The following is a 22,385-nucleotide window of genomic DNA, read 5'->3' on the forward strand; positions in this document are numbered from 1 at the left end:
TGCAATGTGGGAGACCCAGGTTTGATCCCTGGGTTGGGAAGATCCCCTGGAGAAGAGAATGGCTACCCACTCCAGTATTCTTGTCTGGAGAATTCCATGGACAGAGGAGCCTGGAGAGCTACAGTCCAAAGAGTCAGATATGACTGAGCAACAAACACTTTCACTTTTCACAGTGGGACTGGATGCCATGATCTTAGTTTTTAATGTTGAGTTTCAAGCCAGCTCTTTTACCCTCCTCTTTCACCTTCATCAGGGACACCCTATTCAAGGAAGATATTCTCTGTTTTTTCTGTTCTATTCCTCAGATTGATACCTATAGCTACATTCCAAAAGCACATTAACTATACTTCTGTTTCATCACTAATCTTATTGTATTACTGTCACTGGTTTTTATCATAGACTCAATCACTAGATTGTCAACTTTTTGAGGGCAGGAGTGGAGTCAGTTTGTATTCTCTATGGACATGTTTCCCAAATGGATCATTTTGCAAAAACATCTGTTTCAAAAGACCATATCCTGAATTTGCCCTTTCTGTTCCAAGATAAGAACTGAACTTGACTATGATAAAATGTGGAAGGCAGCCAACCTAAAAAATGGCTCAGCTCACGAATATAAAACAAAACAGATATTCTTTGAGAGCCAGTCACATTTATAAAAGCTATTATTTTATATGATATGCAGAGTAAGTCAACTGCTTTGTTACTAGGTTTACAGACATGGGATTATTCATTTGACACAAGCCTTTTAAAGGTCTTAACACTCCCATCTCCATTCCTTCCTCTCAAGGACTGTCCTAACTTCAGAGGATACCTTAGGGTTTTAGCAGAGAGTGTTAAAAACCAGAACTACCACCACTCAAAGTAGGGAAGGAGGGGACCAGAAGAGGAAAATACTTATCGTTCAGCTCATTCTCAAAGCATTCTGCAGGCCTTATGAAATGAGGATTCATTTACTTCCTAAAATAGTAAAGATAAAGAAGCTGAGGATTTCCATTAACTTCCCAGTAGACTCTGAAAGCAAGCAAATTAACCTAAACCTTTAAGGTATTTCTGCTGGCCAAAACCTTAGACTTGGGAGAGAAATTCTGCTGGGTGTCCCTTTTAGTCATCACTAGAATGGAAGGAATGAAGACTTTAATTCTTGGAGCCTACTCTTGCCTCCTTTCACATGGAGAGAAACCACTTGCAACATCAAGCATTTGGTACAAAGTGAGTTCTAGGGACTAGAGAGTTAGGAACTTCAGTGCCAGAATTAAGCACCTACACTCTAGAAATTAAAACAAATCCTTGTCTCGGTCTGGTGGTTTGATCATTTAATCATTAATTAAATCAATGATCAGATATTTAAGGTGAACCCACAAAGAGCTCCTCACTGCAGCAGGCACTGAGAAGATAAAATCACACCCTCGAGTTGCTACCAGTTTGGTTGGTGAAAAAGCCAAGTACGCAGATAATGAGATAAGAGCTAAAAGTTCCAGGACAGCAGTGTATATTTTTCCATCTTAGAGCATTATCCACCATGGTCTCTGTAAGTTCACGAGGGCAACACTTTGTGTACATTTTCTTCAGTATTTACAACCAGTACTCAGTAAAGATCTGAATGGGCATCAGCTCAAGGTGGCTCTCGTGGTAGAGACTTCTAGTGTTCACTCACACCAAGCCACGGTTGGGTGCAGAGCAGGCTTATACCGGTTAGCCCCTTACAATGAGACCAGCCAATGAGACCAGCTTTGGCCAACGAGCTAAAGGCAGCACTGACAGGTGTTAGTTTCGAGCCAAAAGGTAAAAGGGCCAGCCTTTTCCCTGCGCTGCAGAGACTGGACAAAAGCTTTATGTTCCACATCAGTGGTGGGCCATATCCAACTGGATGCTTGTTTTTTGGTAAACTTTCTTTTGTACTGGAGCACCGCCTATTAACAAGGCTGTGACAGTTCCAGGTGGACGGCAAAGGGGCTCGGCCCCACATCTACATGCACCCAATCCCCTCAAACTCCCCTCCCACCCAGACTGCCACACGCCACTGGGCAGAATTATATCCAGTAGGTCCTTGTTGCTTATCCATTTTAAATATAACAGTATGTACATGCCTGTTCTTTTAAATACAGTTTTACTGGAACTTATTTACATATTGACTCCATCTCACAACAGAGTTGAAAAGTTGTTGACAGAGACTATATGCTTTGAAAGCCTAAAATATTTATTATTTAGACCTCAAAGAAAGTCTGTTGATTCCTGTTCCAGGTGGTGGTTACTAGAGAATTGCACATCCCAGGGTCTATGCCTTTGTTTAATCCCTTCCTATACGGATATGAAGCTTGGCTTTGTGACTTTCTTCAGATAATGAATGTCCACAAGCATGAGGCAAGTTGCTTTGGGGGATTTTCCCCCTTGGCAACCATGTGAGGAAGCCTGGCTTAGCCTTCCTATGGAGGAAAGACCACGTGGTAAGAGAGCTACCCAGGCTTCCTGGATGAACTCCTCCCCTGCCAACCCTCCACTCAAATGCAGCTACATGGGCGCATCCTGCAAAAACACCACCCAACCAAACCCTCCAGATCAGTACTGTTTCAAGCCTTCAGGCTTTGGGCTGGTTGTTACAATGGGGCAGACAGAAGATAATGAAGCCTCTGTCAACCTGGGTCCCTGACTGACCATGAGGACAAAGCCCTTGATGACAAACATTGGGATACAGCATAAGCAAAAAGTCAATGCTAGGACTGTGGTAGACAGCATAATGTAACCTAAACTAATGGAGGGAGATATCAGTAATTCAAGTAGGGTTCCAGCAAAAACCTAAAACAGGAGTCTGCTTAATGCTGTGTACGTGTTCAGTCACTTTAGCTGTGTCTGACTCTTTGTGATAGGGACTGTAGCCTGCCAGGCTCCTCTCTCCATGGAATTCTCCAGGCAAGAATATTGGCGTGGTTGCCATCCCCTCTTCCAGGGAATCTTCTCAATCCAGGGGTCGAACCTGAGCCACCCGAGTCTCCTGCACTGCAGGTGGATTCTTTACCGCTGAGCCACCAGGGAATTTTGGCTTAACGGTAGCAGTGGAAATTGATATTGAAAGCTACAAAAATGGGAATTTATGTTGTGAGTGGCAAGACACTGAGTGAAACTGTTGTCTAAGATTACTTGGGAAGCAGATTATAAACCTAACAGATTTGTAGCTCTAGAAGATGAGGTTTGAAAACAAAACATTAGCAGTGTGTGTTGGCTGCTGCTGACTGCACCTGGCAATGCACTGTGAAGACGAGATGAGCTCAGGAAAGAGCTGGCTGGTTTGCAAAGATAAATTGAAGAGAATAAAGAGATTCCAGAAATTCAGAGCTTCGCAAAGGCAGTAATGCTTTTAAACCCCAAATAGTAAGAGATAAAATTTAATCTTTGAACATGAAGGCAGACTAATACTTAGACTTAAGGCTACGCATAGGCATCAGAACTCACTGTTGAAATTTTTAATTGTTAAAGTTACTCAGAAAAAATTTTAGAACGACTGTTTACCATTGCCACAGAAGCTCCCTTAAATCCAGAGGGAGGTAAGGAAGCAGAATAGTACAGAAATATGTCATTAAAAGGACCAAGGATGTGATTATTAGCACATGGGATTCTCTGGAATCAAACAGATGAGAAGTCCACTGAGTTTCTGAGAAATTACTACTGCCTAGAGGAACTAAAAAGCCTCTTGATGAAAGTGAAAGAGGAGAGTGAAAAAGTTGGCTTAAAGCTCAACATTCAGAAAACTAAGATCATGGCATCTGGTCCCATCACTTCATGGGAAATAGATGGGGAAAGAGTGGAAACAGTGTCAGACTTTATTTTTTTGGGCTCCAAAATCACTGCAGATAGTGACTGCAGCCATGAAATTAAAAGACGCTTACTCCTTGGAAGAAAAGTTATGACCAACCTAGATAGCATACTGAAAAGCAGAGACATTACTTTGCCAACAAAGGTAAGTCTAGTCAAGGCTATGGTTTTTCCAGTGGTCATGTATGGATGTGAGAGTTGGACTGTGAAGAAAGCTGAGCGCCGAAGAATTGATGCTTTTGAACTGCGGTGTTGGAGAAGACTCTTTCGAGTCCCTTGGACTGCCAGGAGATCCAACCAGTCCATTCTGAAGGAGATCAGCCCTGGGATTTCTTTGGAAGGAATGATGCTAAAGCTGAAACTCCAGTACTTTGGCCACCTCATGCGAAGAGTTGACTCATTGGAAAAGACTCTGATGCTGGGAGGGATTGGGGGCAGGAGGAGAAGGGGACGACAGAGGATGAGACGGCTGGATGGCATCACTGACTAGATGGACATGAGTCTGAGTGAACTCTGGGAGTTGGTGATGGACAGGGAGGCCTGGCGTGCTGAGATTCATGGGGTCACAGAGTTGGACACAACTGAGCGACTGAACTGAACTGAATAAACTCACGAACCTAGACTAAAAGAGCCTGTGATTGATTATTCGAGACTCGATACAACTTCAGATGTAGCCAAGGAGGGTCTCTGAGCATGGACCCAGGGACGAGAAGGATGATGGTAAAAGAGCTCTTCCATTAGCAGAGACATAACTTACAGATTATTCCTTGCTTCCGAGATTAAAACCCCCAAAATATGTGCTTAAAACAATTTCAGAACTGTTATGGGTGAGAGCATGTGCACGTGTCTCATTCTTCCTCTTTCCAATCTGGAGGAGTTCTTATTATTCTCTGTCCTACAATTTGGCAGGGTGAGGGGAGCCAGTGAGCTTATAGGTCTCCAGATGAAAAGGAGCTATATACACACTAAGAAAGCATCATTGAGAAATACTGGATTTCCACTGGGGTATGAAGACTGGTTAGCAACCTGGGGAGGAGAGTTATTCTGGGCAGAGGTTGGAGGTGGGGTTCAGTTCAGTTCAGTTGCTCAGTCGTGTCCGACTCTTTGCAACCCCATGGACTACAGCACGCCAGGCCTCCCTTCCCATCACCAACTCCCGGAGTTTACCCAAACTCATGTCCATTGAGTCGGTGATGCCTTCCAACCATCTTATCCTCTGTCGGCCCCTTCTCCTCCTGCCCTCAAGCTTTCCCAGCATCAGGGTCTTTTCTAGTGAGTCAGGTCTTCACATGAGGTGGCCAAAGTATTGGGGTTTCAGCTTCAGCAACAGTCCTTCCAATGCATATTCAGGACTGATTTCCTTTAGGATGGAGGTGGGGTAGCGGTGGAGAATGAATTAAGTGATTGATGGCAAAGGGGATTTTAAAAATTTAGTTATTATTGCAGAAGAAGCTAGTGAGTCCTGTTCAGTGCTGTGATTTAGTTATTTTTTACTTTCTTCACCTCACATTGGTAGTGTGGGGGTGTGCGTGGAAGGTTATAGGCAACATATAGTGAATTGCTGCTTTAACCACACAACATTTGCGGAATGGTCTGTGTTCTGTCACTCTTGTCTCTGTTAGCACACCTAGATCAGTATGACTTTCTCTTACATGGTGTGGGTGTAAGAAAACCACTGAGGCCTAGGTCTGCTGCCCACTTAGTACATTATCTTTTCCTATAATTACAAATAAGGAACGGTGTAATATAACCTGTGCTTTTTATATATTCAGTTACTTTTATAAATATTAAATTTATTTACTATATTTATTGCTACTAGAGATCAGTGGAGAAATAACTCCAGAAAGGATGAAGAGACAGAGCCAAAGCAAAAATAACACCCAGTGGTGGATGTGACTGGTGACGGGAAGCAAGGTCTGATGCTATAAAGAGCAATATTGCATAGGAACCTGGATCCATGAATCAAGGCAAATTGGAAGTGGTCAAACAGGAGGTGGCAAGAGTGAACATCAACATTTTAGGAATCAGCAAACTAAAATTTAGGACTGGAATGGGTGAATTTAACTCAGATGACCATTGTATCTATATCTGACTATATTTATATCCAACAAACATTTTAATTTTTACTTTACTGAGTAATTAGGTTATAAGGTGACACCTGGGAAATAACTGAAAGCATTCTTGGAAGTCTGTCTCCTGTTCTTTCTCTCCCATTCTCTCTCTCTTTTCTTCTCCTGACAATGTGCAATAAACTCGGGATAGTCAAGGGGGAGTTACACGGCATCCCAGCACTTCAGTTTGGTTCAATAACAGGCACTCCTGTTATTAAAAGTCCTTAAGTACCTCCTCCTCTGATTTGTACTAATTCCCTCTGTCACTGGGCTCCAGTCCCCATCATGGTACACTTGCTGGACGTCATCCCTCTTCAATCCTCTTTCTTTCACCTGATTCATTTTGCCCCACCTCACATGTTCACTTCTTTTTGGATGGTCAACTTGGTGTCAGCTTGATTGACCACTGGGTACCCAGATGAAAACATTATTTCTGGATGTGTCAGTGAGGGTGTTTCCAGATAAGATTAGCATTTGACTCAGTGGACTCTGCAGACTGCATTCCCGAGTGTGGGTGGGCATCGTCCAGTCCACTGAGGGTCTGAATAGAACAAACGGTGGAGGAAGAAGGAACTTGCCCCCCTTTCCTGCCTAAGTGCTAGAGCTGGGACATTTCATTGCATCTTTTCCTGCCCTTGGACTGGAATCTACACCATGGCTCTCCTGGGTCTCTGGCTCGTCTATGGCAGATTGGGGGATGTCTTAGCACGAACTGCTCTGAAGATGTGATAAATCAGGCATTGTATTTGTTCTGCTGACCTTTGGCAAAAATTCGTAAGACATTTCACCCTCTATTTTGAGAAGAAATAAATACAAATTTTACTAATTTTATGAAATTAAACTTAAACTAAAATTAATAAAAGGATTCCTTGTAGCTCAGTTGGTAAAGACTCTGCCTGCAATGTAAGAGATCCAGGTTCGATTCCTGGGTTGGGAAGATCCGCTGGAGAAGGAAATGGCAACCCACTCCCGTATTCTTGCCTGGAGAATTCCATGGACAGAGGAGCCTGGCAGGCTACAGTCCATGGGGTCACAAGAGTGGGACATGACTTAGCAACTAAACCACCACCACCCAGATCAAATAGTTTGTAAAAGAGTATCATAAGAAGGAAAACCCTGGAATAGAAGAATTCAAGACTTGAAAGGGAAGAAGAGAGTTCCACCCATGCTATGGGATTGAACACTAACCTGCAGAGGGAATAAGGAGTGAGATGTGGTCTACCTGGTTGCAGGCAGTGATTTGTCTTTAGCAGCCAAGTGGCCTGGAGAGACTTTTCTGGCTGGACTCTGTTTTACTCACCACTGTGGTGGCAGTTGTAGAGGCAGGTTTCAGGGTAGGAAGCTTGACAATGGAGAGACTCTTTAAGGGGCTGTTGCTAAAATCTGACAGAGGGATGATGAATAAAAGACTTGAAGCAGACCCTGGTCACAAAAAGAAGGGGAAGATATAGAGATCCTTCTTAGGAATTTCTGCCAGAACTTGTGGGGGAAGTGAGGGACAGTACTGGGGTGCTGCAGGAAAAGACGGGCTTGGAAGTCAGACAGTCCTGGGATGGAATCCCAGGCCCACATGCTCTGTGCAAGTAAACCTCTCTGAGTTTTGCATACCATCTACCTGTGCAGACTAATGACAGTATTTGTGTAGAATGCTTGACAGGAAGCAGGCATTCAATACGCGTTCATATCAATGTTACTGAAGGTTTTAACACTGAAAAAATGGGGGTGATATTAATTAAAGCAGAGACTCCAGGAGAAGCTGGTATGAGGGAACAGAAAATGAGTGCTCTGGTTTCAGATGATGACGGCAGTTTGATGTGTCTGTAGGTCTTTCGGGCAGAGATGTCTGGTGGGTAGCTAGGAACACAGTTGGAGCTTGGGAGGGATGACATGGCCAGAGATAAAATATTTGGGAGTGACTGGATGATGGGAGCTAAAGCTTAGAGACAAATTAGCTCTCTGAGAGAGGAAAAGAAGGGGGAAGAATTTCCAAGATAATCAAGGTAGGAAAGACTGGAGGAGGAGAAGAAGGAAATAACAGATATTCTGGGTGTAAGTCTAGTCCTAAAAGGTCTGTCTAGTCAAAGCTATGGTTTTTCTAGTAGTCATGTGTGGATGTGAGAGTTGGACTATAAAGAAAACTGAGTGCTGAAGAATTGATGCTTTTGAACTGTGGTGTTGGAGAAGAATCTTGAGAGTCCCTTGTACCGCAAGGAGATCCAACCAGTCAATCCTACAGGAAATCAGTCCTGAATATCCATTGGAAGGACTGATGCTGAAGCTGAAGCTCCAATACTTTGGCCACCTGATGCGAAGAACTGACTCATTGGAAAAGACCCCGATGCTAGGAAAGATTGAAGGGGGGAGGAGAAAGGGACTATAGAGGATAAGATGGTTGGATGGCATCACCGATGCAATGGACATGAGTTTGAGTAAGCTCCAGGAGTTGGTGATGGACAGGGAGGCCTGGCGTGCTGCAGTCCATGAGGTCGCAGAGTCGGACACGACTGAGTGACTGACCTGACTGACGACGTCTTCCCTCTGTATGTTGTTGTTATTTTTCAGTTGCTAAGTTGTGTCCAACTCTTTGTGACCCCATGGGCTGCCAGCATACCAGGCCTCCCCATCCCTCACTATCTCCCGGAGTTTGCCCAAGTTCATGTCCACTGAGTAAGTAATGCTACCCAACCATCTCATCCTCTGTTGTCCTCCTCTCTTTTTGCTTTCAATCTTTCTCAGCATCAGGGTCTTTTCCAGTGGGTCGGCACTTTGCACCAGGTGGTCAAAGTATTGGAGCTTCAGCTTCAGCATCAGTCCTTCTAATGAGTATTCAGGGTTGATTTCCTTTAAGATTGACTGGTTTGATTTCTTTCTCTATTACTAAAAAATACTTTAGAGATATCCCTTCTACCAAGTATCTTTGGAAGAAATGGTGACTCAACTAGAACAACTATAAACACACAGAAGACTCCTGACTAGGATACTTGGCAGATGTCAGAAGTGGATGCCAATCTGCTGAAATCTCTTCTGGCCCTGATAATGCAGGGGGGATGGGGAAGGTGACGGAAGTAAGGAAGAAGCCAAAACATCTGCCTCACACATTTTATAAGTCAGATAGTCCCTTGCATCGACAACTACTTCTCTATGTAAAAAGTTGGGGCTGGAGGCTAATGAAGTCTCTGAAGATGATCACATGCTCTTTGAGCATTAGTGCTCAGCATTACCCCCTGTCTGATCGGCACCAAATGGGCTGATCACACATTTGAGTCCTGGCTCATCAGGGCATTTACCAAAGTGTCTCATGATATTCTTGTAAGCAAGATAAGAAATACTTATACAGTACAGTTTAAAAGTGCTTTTATAGATGCATTTTCTTACTGAAGAAATATGGGCGAGATGACAGTACAGTCTGGAGTGTTACTGGCTGACTGAACCCACGCATTAGGGAAGTGTCTCGTGATTCACCACAGCACGTAGACCTTGGACTTGTCCCGTTCAACATATTAATGACTTGAATGAACACATAGAATGCAGGTTCACCACATCTATGGATGACCTAAAGCTACTAGGGATACTTAATAGGGTGGATGACAGCATCACAATTTTTTAAAAGTGATTTCAACAAGTGGACTAGGCCAATAGCAACAAGATTTAATTTATTGGGGATAAATGTAAAGTCCTGTCACTGGGTTCAAAAAGTCAACTGTACAGCAAGTCATATGATAAAGACCTGGAGGATGTGGTTGACCACAAGTTCAATAATAACAAACAGTCTGAACTCATTAATAAAAAGCTAACTCAATCTTCTACTTTATTAATGGAAGCACAGGGAGGTAATAGCTGGTTAGACCACATTTGGAATAGTATGTGTAATTCTGGCTGCCAGATTTTTAAAAAGGAACATAACACACTAGTGTGTTCAGACCAGGGTAACTGTGGTGATGGGTCTGGAAATCACATTTACTGAAGGAATGATTCAAGGAACCAGAAATATTTGGCCTGGATAAGGGAACAGTTAGAAAAGATGCTGAAGCTGCCTTCAAATAATTGCAGTGTTGCTGTATTAAAAGGGAAGTAAATACTCTGTGATGCCTCAGGGGGTTAAACAAGGGTGGGTGAATGGATGCTACAGAGACACAGAGTGCAGCCTGATACAAGCCAAGACTTTCTCATAATCACTGCTGGAATAAGCCATGACTGTGAAATCAACTCTGAATATTCACTGGAACAACTGATGCTGAAGCTGAAGCTCTAATACTTTGGTTACCTGATGCACAGAGCTGACTCTTTGGGAAAAGACCCTGATGCTGGGAAAGACTGAAGGCAGGAGAAGAGGACAAGATGAGATGGTTGGAGGATGAAGTGGTTGGATGGCATCATCGACTCAGTGGACATGAATTTGAGCAAACTCCAAGAGATGGTGAAGGACAGAGAAGCTGGGCGTGCTGCAGTCCATGGGGTCACAAAGAGTCGGACATGACTGAGCGACTGACCAACAATGACATGGGTAGTTTTCTAGGGTGGGATGCCACAGAATGGACTCTTGCTCTAGGTTAAAGTGGAATTAGAAAACCTCTTCCCGCCTGTGTTTTCACTGACTTTCAGGTGGCAATGTTTGTAGCCAGGGCTGGACTCCAAAGGACAGACAGTGACCCTAGTTTGGTAGAGCAAAAATGACTAGGCCACATGTGAGCAGACCCAGGTTCCAGCCTGATGCTGCTTAATTATAAACCACCTAGTAGATTACTCTTTAAGCCTGAATCCTCTCATCAGTAACATAAACATCAAAATTACTGCCCCAACTACCTTAGAGCTTTTGCAGTGATCAAAGGCTCTATCTTAGGATTTACTACACTTGACTGCATTAATTTAGTTACCCAGGTGCCTTGAACGTGGGAATTAAACACATTCAGAGAACAGGGTTTGGCCCTAGATAGGTCCTCAGTAAGAGTTTGCTGGATAAATGGATGGAAGACTAAAGACTGGAGGGGACAGCACTTTGTAAAGGTCCAGAGTTTATCGGAGAAGAAAACGGCAATGATGCTGGCCCCACTAAACACTTCTGTTAAGACTCAAAGATCATGAGAATTTACTGGATCTTTGTAGAATTCACCTGCAAAGGGATCATTTTAACCAGGCTTTTGGGGTTTAAACTGCTGTTCTTTGGCTCAGAAACTGCTTTTCATAGACAATTCAATCACTTCCTGCGGTTCTTAAGAACCCAAGTCCTTGTTGGAGCTACAGGATCCTGCCAGATTGGGCCTTGAACCGCCTCACTAGCCTCCTCCCTGGCCCCCCTTCCCTCCTCTGGCCACATTGGCATTTAGATCGCTGGAAGTGATTCTTCTGAGCTCCCTCTCTGAGCACTAAAACTTTGAACCTGCTTGGTCTGCTAAGAAAGTTTTCCATTCTCTTGTCTACTTATTGCCTGTTCCGCTTTAGGGTTAAGATGTCAGGGCTCATATGCAGGGACACAGCCTCTCAAACTATTAATCGTCCACTGTATCACAGCACACCTGTACCCGCCTCTCCTTCAAAACTGACCTGGGATTGCTTATCATCTACCTTCTCCACAGGAAATCTCCTTGAGGGAAAGGGCCATGTTCCATTTTTGTTCACTGTATTTTATGTAATCCCAGCTCCAGGTTATAATATAATGAGTGTCACATATTAGAAACTCAGTATTTGTTGATTGAACGATGGAAGCCTACTTCACTGTGTTTACATTAGTTAAACGGTAAATACTGTGTTTTCTGTATACCTTATCTGTCTTGAATTTTTCAAAAGAATGTTGCCTAGCTCTGACAGAAATAAGGTTTTGGACTGTCAGCAATTGAAGGCCCATACACTATGACAGGATTCTAAAGTATTTCCTTCACAGGATCAAAATTATGACTTAAAATGATCAACATAGTGGCTGAGAGAGTAAAGAATCTGACTGCAATGCAGGGGACCCAGGTTCGATCCCTGGGTCAAGAAGATCCCCTGGAGAAGGGAATGGCTACGCATTCCAGTATTCTTGCCTAAAGAAGTCCACGGACAGAGGAGCCTGGCGGGCTACAGTCCATGGGGGTCACAAGAGAGTCGGTGAGTGACTAACACTTTACTTATCCCCCACCGTTGTCAGGCTCCCCGCACTGTCATTATGGATAAGAGCCCCGGCTGTCACTGCGGGGCTTCTCTCCTGGGGCCTCACCCAGGTGTGAGCCAGGGACACAGCCCCAGAAAACCCACACCCGTCAGAATTCTTAGGTCTTCTCAGTAACTCTTGATCCAAAGAACACTTCTTTGTGTAACTATAAAGTTATTCTCTGCACATTTCCTCTCATATTCCACCTCAAAATTATACAAGATGTGGTCTGATTTACAAAACCGGGGAGGCACCGAGGGGGCATCTCTGTCATGGACAAAAGCTAGAGGAGTTTTCTTCCCCGGGGCATAATGGAGACTTTGGGGGCTTTAATTCTGCTTTTGTTAGGTCAGCTTTGAAATCCACATCATGAGCCCGACACCCAGGGCTGAGGCAAGGCTCCTGGAAGACAAGCTTCCTCCTACAGAAGGGCTGCTTCCTTTCATCAGAGGACACGGCTCCCCACGCACCACCCCCCCCACCCCCGCCGCCCCCAGTGATTTATACGCCCTGGTGTGTTCCCAGGGAGACGTCAGCAAAGGTCTGAAACGAATCTTCCTCCAGAATAGGAAGTGAGCAATGGTCTGAGGGACATATGGCTCACAGCTCCTCCAAGATTAATGGGAACACGAGATTCTGCTGGGTCCTCGGACCGGGGGTGATACAGGTGTTGGAAAGAGTACCTCCTCTCAGCTTTGAAGTATCCCCGACTACAAAGGTTTGAGGAAATTTAGAGTGAACGGGAACTCCCAAAATACGGTTTGGCAGGCAGATTGCCTATTGTAAAGCACTCCCTAGAGACACATAAGCAAGGCTTCAGACACCTTCACACGGATGCAGGGCAGTTCAGGGGGCTTTGAGAAGCTGGTGATGCTTATTCTGTAAAGGACGGAGACCGGGAATGTCTCCAGAGGTCGTGCCACCCTGCGGTTTTCCCCGTTCACCACATGAGCGCCGCGGGGTGGACATCACACCCCTCCGCAGTTTGGGCACCACAAGTGCGGGTCTCCCGGGCGAGCGGGGCCCCTCCTGCACCTGCCCACGGCCATGTCCTTCACTGTTTCCACAGCTACGCTCTCCCCAGGCCCCAGCCCTTTTCCCTCTCTCTCTCAGCAGATGTTGTGCTCTACGTTCCCTGATCAACTCAGGGCCACTGGGTATCACTTCACTCCATTTCCCACCCCCAGCCCTCCAGAGATCTCTATCTACCCTTGTGCCCATCCCCACCTCTTTCCTACCATCAGAGAAGAGGGTGTGGCCCTCCTGTTCAAGGAGAATTATACTCCCTGTGTTTTGCACTTGTCTCTCTGGCAATTCCTTGCGCATGTTCTCACATCTCCTCCACTGACTCCTCTCCTGCAGCATATAAAAAGCTTCCTCTCCAGGGGTCTCATTTGCTTCTTGAAAAAAAAAAAAACCACTTCTCCCCTGTCCTTGCACTCCCTCTGGACTTGTAACTTCCAATGTGATCTCGCCTGCCCTCTGCCCACCATCTTCCATCCTGCAAACTCTCTCTCTCTCAGGGGCTTTCCTGTTTCTGCCCCGCCCAGCTCCTCCTCCTGCCACTCTCCAGCTCCTTCTCAGTCTGCTGCTGCATCACACTCACACAGCAGAGTTTCCAAAGTCAGGCCTGGCACCCTCTTCTTCTCCTTTACAAGACCTCTCTTGGTAGCCTCATCTTCTCTTTCATTCATTTATTCATTTGATATGTCTTCAGATCTCACTGTGTTCGCAGGCATTCTGCCATAGGCTGTGCATGAATAAGGCAGGGGTCTGACTGCCAGGAATCTTGACTTGGTAGGAAATCATTTACAGAAGTAAATGAGATTAAATGTTAAAAATGTTATGAGTATGTAGAGGGTCCTGGGATGGGTAGGGACTTCACAGGGGTATAGGGAGAGAACCTCTTGAGAGATGAGAAAAATGTGCCAGCAGGACTGGGGAAGTAGGGGAGTTAAGGAATTTCAGGTAAGGAAGTAGCATTCAGAGCACAGCAGTTCAGAGCACATGCCCTGGAGTCAGGTAGGTCTGGATAAAATCCTCATCCCTTCCCTCGTAACATGTGGGAATTAGACCGTGTTTCTTTGGAGATCTCAAGTTTTCACTTCTGTAACATGGAAATGACAGTCCCTATCTTGAATGCAGAGTTCCAAAGAATAGCAAGAAGAGATAAGAAAGCCTTCTTCAGCGATCAATGCAAAGAAATAGAGGAAAACAACAGAATGGGAAAGACTACAGATCTCTTCAAGAAAATCAGAGATACCAAAGGAACATTTCATGCAAAGATGAGCTCGATAAAGGACAGAAATGGTATGGACCTAACAGAAGCAGAAGATATTAAGAAGAGATGGCAAGACTACACAGAAGAACTGTACAAAAAAGATCTTCACGACCCAGATAATCACGATGGTGTGATCACTGACCTAGAGCCAGACATCCTCGAATGTGAAGTCAAGTGGGCCTTAGAAAGCATCACTACGAACAAAGCTAGTGGAGGTGATGGAATTCCAGTTGAGCTATTCCAAATCCTGAAAGATGATGCTGTGAAAGTGCTGCACTCAATATGCCAGCAAATTTGGAAAACTCAGCAGTGGCCACAGGACTGGAAAAGGTCAGTTTTCATTCCAATCCCAAAGAAAGGCAATGCCAAAGAATGCTCAAACTACTGCACAATTGCACTCATCTCACACGCTAGTAAAGTAATGCTCAAAATTCTCCAAGCCAGGCTTCAGCAATACGTGAACCGTGAACTTCCTGATGTTCAAGCTGGTTTTAGAAAAGGCAGAGGAACCAGAGATCAAATTGCCAACATCCGCTGGATCATGGAAAAAGCAAGAGAGTTCCAGAAAAGCATCGATTTCTGCTTTATTGACTATGCCAAAGCCTTTGACTGTGTGGATCACAATAAACTGTGGAAAATTCTGAAAGAGATGGGAATACCAGACCACCTGATCTGCCTCTTGAGAAATCTGTATGCAGGTCAGGAAGCAACAGTTAGAACTGGACATGGAACAACAGACTGGTTCCAAATAGGAAAAGGAGTACATCATGGCTGTATACTGTCACCCTGTTTATTTAACTTATATGCAGAGTACATCATGAGAAACGCTGGACTGGAAGAAACACAAGCCGGAATCAAGATTGCCGGGAGAAATATCAATAACCTCAGATATGCAGATGACACCACCCTTACGGCAGAAAGTGAAGAGGAACTCAAAAGCCTCTTGATGAAAGTGAAAGTGGAGAGTGAAAAAGTTGGCTTAAAGCTCAACATTCAGAAAACGAAGATCATGGCATCTGGTTCCATCACTTCATGGGAAATAGATGGGGAAACAGTGGAAACAGTGTCAGACTTTATTTTTCTGGGCTCCAAAATCACTGCAGATGGTGATTGCAGCCATGAAATTAAAAGAAGCTTACTCCTTGGAAGGAAAGTTATGACCAATCTAGATAGCATATTCAAAAGCAGAGACATTCCTTTGCCAACAAAGGTTCGTCTAGTCAAGGCTATGGTTTTTCCTGTGATCATGTATGGATGTGAGAGTTGGACTGTGAAGAAGGCTGAGCACCCAAGAATTGATGCTTTTGAACTGTGGTGTTGTAGAAGACTCTTGAGAGTCCCTTGGACTGCCAGGAGATCCAACCAGTCAATCCTACAGGAAATCAGTCCTGAATATCCATTGGAAGGACTGATGCTGAAGCTGAAGCTCCAATACTTTGGCCACCTGATGCAAAGAACCAACTCATTGGAAAAGACCCCAATGCTAGGAAAGATTGAAGGGGGGAGGAGAAAGGGACTATAGAGGATAAGATGGTTGGATGGCATCACCGATGCAATGGACATGAGTTTGAGTAAGCTCCAGGAGTTGGTGATGGACAGGGAGGCCTGGCGTGCTGCGATTCATGGGGTCGCAAAGAGTCGGACACGAGTGAGCGACTGATCTGATCTGATCTGATCTTGTCTGCCTGTTGCTTGGGTTAGAGAGGAATGAATATAAAGTACTTAGCACAATGCCTGGCATATAGTAAGTGCTTATTAAATGATAACCATTATTATTACTGTAAACACATTTTTAATTTTAATATGTGTTTTATTACCATTACAATAGGACCTACTTCATAAGCTAGTTGTAAAGATCAAATGAATTAACAGATGTGAAGGGACTTTTAAAAAAGTACAGCACAGTATTATTCAGCCATAAAAAAGGAAAGATGTTCTGACACATGCTACCACATGGGTGAATCTTGAAGATATCATGCTAAAGGAAATAGGCCAAATGCAAAAGGATGAGTGTTGTACGTTTCTCCTTACGTGAGATGCCTGCAGTAGGTAGACTGAGAAAGCAGAGAAGAGGTTACCGTGGGCTGGGGAGAAGGGGGATTGAGGAGTTACAGGTTTATAGTATCTGTTCAGGATGATGAAACATTTCTGGAAATGGACAGGGGCTATGGTTTTACAACATTGTCAATCTATTTATTGCCACTGAATTGTACTGAAAAATGGTAAATTTTAGGTAGAGCAGAAAGGGACTGCTAGGTCCCTGAGCCATTTTCAACAAAAATATTATCACTAACATCTAGAGTAAGACAGGGACAAATCAGGACATCTGATCTGTTCAGGGTTTTAAAACTGTACTTATATTTGCAAAGTTTCATGTACTGCTAGGAATAATATGTATATTTCAAAATTAGTAAATTTTCAAATAAGGTAATGAATCCAGGGTTGACATTATGATTGTCTTAAAATCTGGACAGCTGGATTGATTACCTTTTACATGAAGAAGATTAACACTTCTACTTCATTTTTGATCTGGGTTTAGACCCAAGATGGGCTTGTTTTACCAAGTGTTCCCCTTTCATAAATAGTTGTATAGTATACTTTGGGGATGTACTTCCCAGGCAGTGCTAGTGGTAAAGAACCCGCATGCCAATGCAGGAGATGTAAGAGAGGCAGGTTAAAGTCTTGGGTTGGGAAGATCCTCTGGAGGAGGGCACGGCAACCCATTCCAGTATTCTTGCCTGGAGAATCCCGTGGACAGAGGAGCCTGATGGGCTACCTTCCATGCGGCTGCAAAGAGGTGGGGCACACCTGAAGCGACTGAGCAGCAGCAGCACACTCTGGGGATACACACTTGTGTTTGAGAATTTATAGCCCATGAGGGTGGAAACGTAGGTGCACATGTGCCCTCACACAGAGACAAGACAGTCAGCGCTTAGAAGCAGACAATCACCAAAACCTTAGAAAAGGGACCTTTTCCTCAGGCTTTGGCAGGAACATGTGGGTCACTGACCTGTGTCCCCTGATTGTTGATGTCGATGGCGTCACTCCACTCGGTTGTCATTTCCTCCAGCAATTCCACTCTCAAGAGGAGGCTAGGAAGGAGGTCTCTGGTCTTGCAGTCTGGATAACTGGAAATCTGATGATATAGCTCATGATGAATTGAGCACTCAGGAGGAATTTTTCTGCAATAAACCTCAAACTTCGGAGTATCTAAAATTAAAAATAAAAAGCACATTCAGACTTAGGCCTTGAAGACAAAGACTTGGGGATATTGAATGTAATGTGGCAAGAGAAACTTCTCAAATAAGTTCACTCTTAAGGATCACAGGCAAATACTAAGTTAAAAACCTCCAGAAAGAATATAAGTTTTATATTATTTAAATTCAATACTATATCATATACCTTTAGTATTTTCCTTTATAAGTATTGTCACTGGACATCTGTTGTGGAAAATTATTCGAGGACTAGGGTCTTCTGAGAGGGTTAAATAAGTCACTCCAAGGTGTTCTTGATATGTTAGTGCTATTGCCCTAGAACAGAATCAGATCAATAACAGAAACAGCTTAGAAAAAAATGCATGCTTTTTCTCCTGGTACATATTTATTTAGATTTGCAATATTCAGAACCTCTATAACACCCTCCCTCTTACACATCAGAGAAAATGTTTTCCAGACAACAGAGGCCATCTGCTCCTCTATTACCTGCCAGACACTAATGATAGGTTTACTAATTTTTTTTTCTGACAGCAGTAACATTTTTTAATCATAAAATATTCAAAAAATGTGTAAACTACTGTATAGCACAGGGAACTCTGCTCAATGTTCCATAAACAACCTAAAAGGGAAAAGAATTTGAAAAAGAATAGCTACATGTGTATGTATAACTGCATCACTTTGCTATATACCTGAAACTAACACAACACTGTTAATCAACTATGCTCCAATATAAAAAGAATTAAAAACATAAAATTAAATTAAAAAAAAAACCACCCATAACTTGTAGTACTCAGAGAGAATCACAGATATCCTTGTGCTAGCTTTTCCTTCTCTTCTTTTTCCCTCTATGTACATGTGTCTTAATCTCTAGAGATGGGGTGCCTTCCTCCTCAAAAGTGCTTGGTAAGTTTTGGTAAAGGAGGACCCGATGTGCTTCTGGAAGGATGACTGGAAAATCTGTGAACTTGCTATTTTTAATTCTAAAGGTAGGCAGGTTCAGTATGTTTGCTGTCAATTTTCACAAATCACCGTACTTTCTAGGATCTACATTTTGGCTATCAAGAGCAAAGCCGTATTTTCTATTTGGCCTCAGAGAAACTGCTGTGTGGGCATAGACTGCTCTCTGCAATGGACAGAGAGAAGGCTCCAATTTAGACTGCTGCTGCTGCTAAGTCGCTTCAGTCGTGTCCGACTCTGTGTGACCCCATGGACTGCAGCCTATCAGGCTCCTCCATCCATGGGATTTTCCAGGCAAGAGTACTGGAGTGGGGTGCCATCCAATTTAGACTGAGAGACTATCAAAAAATATTTCATATCAAATCAGGAAAAAAAACCTCTCTGAAGTTTAAATTACATGGACTGGTTGTTCAAATTAATCAAAGAAATCAGATTATTTCCCAAATGTGGCCCTCAGTTTACACTGATTATAAGCAGTCAGTAACTGGCACCCCACTCCAGTACTCTTGCCTGGAAAATCCCATGGACGGAGGAGCCTGGTAGGCTGCAGTCAGTCCATGGGGTCGCTAAGAGTCGGACATGACTGAGCGACTTCACTTTCACTTTTCACTTTCATGCACTGGAGAAGGAAATGGCAACCCACTCCAGCGTTCTTTCCTGGAGAATCCCAGGGACGGGGAGCCTGGCGGGCTGCCGTCTATGGGGTCACACAGAGTTAGACACGACTGAAGTGACTTAGCAATAGCAATAGCAACACACTAAAGAGTTTCCCATTCACTATTCTGTTCGCCAGTGTGAGTTCTTCCCAAAGATTGCATTTGTCTGAAATGCCAAGGTGAACTGTTGATTAGTATTTGGGAAAATCACATTAATAACAGCATCTTATGTGCACTGTAGGACTGAGGGGAGGAGATGAAACACTTTCGCAGTATAATCTTCAGATCTCCTCTCAGCCTAATTCTGGAAGAGCCAGGCAAGCTGACCACAGAGAATGTCTTATTGATAACCAAGAGAGCTGCGGTCAGGACTAAAATATGGTACTTCTAATATAACTAATAATAACTGGGCTTCCATAGTAGCTCAGATGGTAAAGAATCTGCCTGCAATGCAGGAGACCCAAGTTCAATCCCTGGGTCGGGAAGATTCCCTGGAGAAGGAAATGACAACCCACTCCAGTATTCTTGCCTGGAAAATTCCATGGATGGAGGAGCCTGGCAGGCAACAGTCCATGGGGTCACAAAGGGTCAGACATGACTGAGTGACTAATGCTTTCACTTGTCACTTTCAATCTAATAACTAGCTCAATAGTTATTTGCATTTACATTACAATAAACATTTACATTAACAAAATCTTTGAATTTTAAACATAAATTCTAAGTGTTTATTATAAATTTTGTGTTTTAGTTTTAAAAATAAGTTTGTTTTCCATACATAGGTTCACATTGCTTTCAAAAATACTTCCTGAAACTTACCATGGAAATGCTCTATACACTAACTGTATCAACACCAACATCCTAGATGTGATACTAGGTTTGTAAGATGTTTTGTAAGAGGTTTCAACTGGGGGAACTGAGTAAGGGATACAGGGGACCTCTCTGAATTACCTCCTATAACTGCATGTGAATCTAAGATTATCTAAAAATAACACTTAGAAGACATTTTTTAAATTGATTTACAATACTGTATAAGTATATAGCTCAGCGATTCAGTTATATATATTCTTTTAATATATATATTCTTTATATACATATTCTTTTCCCTAATTGGTTACTACAGGGTACTGAGTATAATTCCCTATGCTATACAGTAGGTTCTTGTTGACTATTTTATACACACAAGTGTATATGTTAACCCTGGCCTCCTAATTTATCCCTCCCCACTGCTCTTTCCCCTTTGTTAATGATAAATTTGTTTCAGTAACAACAACAACTTACCATACTTCTCCAATCAGGATACAAGGACAATCACTCCTCTTGAGTTGGGGATGGAAAGTGATTATAAAATCATGGATGCTTGTGAATGTTGTGAAAGAAGGGATGTGTGTAGGGAACAGAGCCTTAACTATTAAGGACAACTTGAGTTAGGAAGTTATCTTTTAACTAGAAATCTCTATATACATCAAAGTTAAGATGGCTAAAATCTTAGTCTATAAATTCATAATCACAAAAAAGGTACCTCTCATAAGGTTACAATATGCTTTCTTTTGTACTTTTTTATATATACCATAAGTAAGCTATTCCTGACAGCTACAGAAAAGATGTACTGCATGCAAAACAACCACAAAATAAAAGTCCAGTATGAACGAACCATTACATGTCTCTGGCTTGATTCTGTGGTTGTTATTTGCATAATTGGTAATTGGTAATTGGAGTAACTTGCGTGCAGGAACAACCACAGAACAGAGTCTTCTGTGACTTGTGTTTATCTAAGTTATCTCTCTTAATGACTTGAGAAAAATTCCATTTTGAAATAGAAGTAAAATACGGGAAAAGAAAAAGGTTTTCCAGCTTGACTCTGTCATATTTTAACTCTTATTTCTTATCACCTGACAGAGGCTAGGAAGCCATAGGAGAAGGGCATCTTTTCATTATGATAGACTGTGGCTACTCTATGGTACAAACACCATTTCCCCCAATAAAAGCCGCATAAGGGAAAAATCTCATCCGTAGTTCTCTGGGACAACCGTGTGTGATCCTCACATTTGTCCAGTTGTATGCAAAATACAGAAGCCATGAAAAATAAAAGCAAAAGTTAAGTTTATATGTGGTGAGCACTGCCAAGTATTCTCTTGTCTCTCCCAGCACATGGAAGGAGCAAAGAAGGGCATTCACAGAATGTAAAATACCTGGTACAGAAGCCATCTTCCCTGTAGTTCCCCAAGGGCACTGCCACGCTCTGTCTGGGAAGCTCCTGTCTGACTAGGGCTGGCAGGCTCCAGCACTGGGCGCTGTCGGCAACGGCGGTGGGAGAAAAGGCCAGCAAGACCTGCTTCTGCAGCAGGGACGCGTCCAGCGCGGACTGGCCGAGGTCGGGCATTAGGTCCCAGCAAGGAAGGGAGCTGGATCTCACGGCAGGCTGCTCGCCACCCGGGCAAATGCTGAAAGTAGCGCTGTCTGGAACATGAAAATACTGAAGAAAGACAAGACAAGGCGGAGAGAGCACAGTTACACAGTCTGACACAGAAGCTAAGCTTCTCTAAAGCACTGCTTCTAAGAGACCATGACACATTCTCAGGAGGGGGGAACATGGGAATATTAGATATCCTGTTCCCGTGAGGAAGCCCGAATGAGACAATTACAAGCAGCAAGAGCAGGGTCTGCTTCTCTAGGCATAAGGAAAATGATAAAGCTGATGTGATCTGAAGGGGTGGGGGTTGCCAAGTTCTCCATCTCCCCTAGTTACTGCACAAAAGCCAGATGCCATGGGGCAGAAATGCTGTGTGTTGGGAAGGGAGTCGTTGTGGAGAGGGTGTGGCTGGACTGAAAGGGTGGCACCCCAGGGGGACTGTGGGCAGACGCGATCAGAATGAGATGAACAAGGGGAAACTGGGAGCTTGGAAGACAAATGATTCTGAAGGCTCATCCTGAAGGAGTAGGAGACCCTGACCTCCCGCCCTCAGCTGGAGTTCCACATGCTTTCTGGCACATGAGCGAGTCTCAGGACTTAGGACTTAAAGAGGACCTGGAGGGATAATTTATCTGAAGCTCCTTGTTCACAGCTGAGGAAGCTACTTCCCAGAGAGCGGATGATGGCGTCTGGCATCACAGAGCCAGTGTGTGGCAGAGCCTGGCTGGAAGCCAGGCCGCCTCCTTTCCTCTCTGCGGTGTCTCCCACTGTTCCAGACCGTCTCCCTGAGAGGGGAGGGATGACCCTGTCTCAAACAATTC

The 22,385-nt window shown here is 43.7% G+C and overlaps 1 protein-coding gene across 7 annotated transcripts in view; it reads right to left on the bottom strand.

Moving 5' to 3' along the window:
• VPS13B (vacuolar protein sorting 13 homolog B) overlaps positions 1-22,385 on the bottom strand; it is an 851,071-nt gene that overhangs the window by 28,730 nt on the left and 799,956 nt on the right. For all 7 annotated transcript variants that reach the window (XM_055546536.1, XM_055546537.1, XM_055546534.1 and 4 more), the window contains 3 exons: positions 21,344-21,627; positions 17,729-17,856; positions 17,337-17,536 (listed from right to left, as the gene is read on the bottom strand). In XM_055546536.1, the coding sequence (XP_055402511.1) occupies positions 17,337-17,536; positions 17,729-17,856; positions 21,344-21,627 (612 nt within the window). The remainder of the gene's footprint in view (positions 1-17,336; positions 17,537-17,728; positions 17,857-21,343; positions 21,628-22,385) is intronic.

Source organism: Bubalus kerabau, chromosome 14 (genome assembly GCF_029407905.1).
Source record: "Bubalus kerabau isolate K-KA32 ecotype Philippines breed swamp buffalo chromosome 14, PCC_UOA_SB_1v2, whole genome shotgun sequence".
Classification (NCBI taxonomy): domain Eukaryota; kingdom Metazoa; phylum Chordata; class Mammalia; order Artiodactyla; family Bovidae; genus Bubalus; species Bubalus kerabau.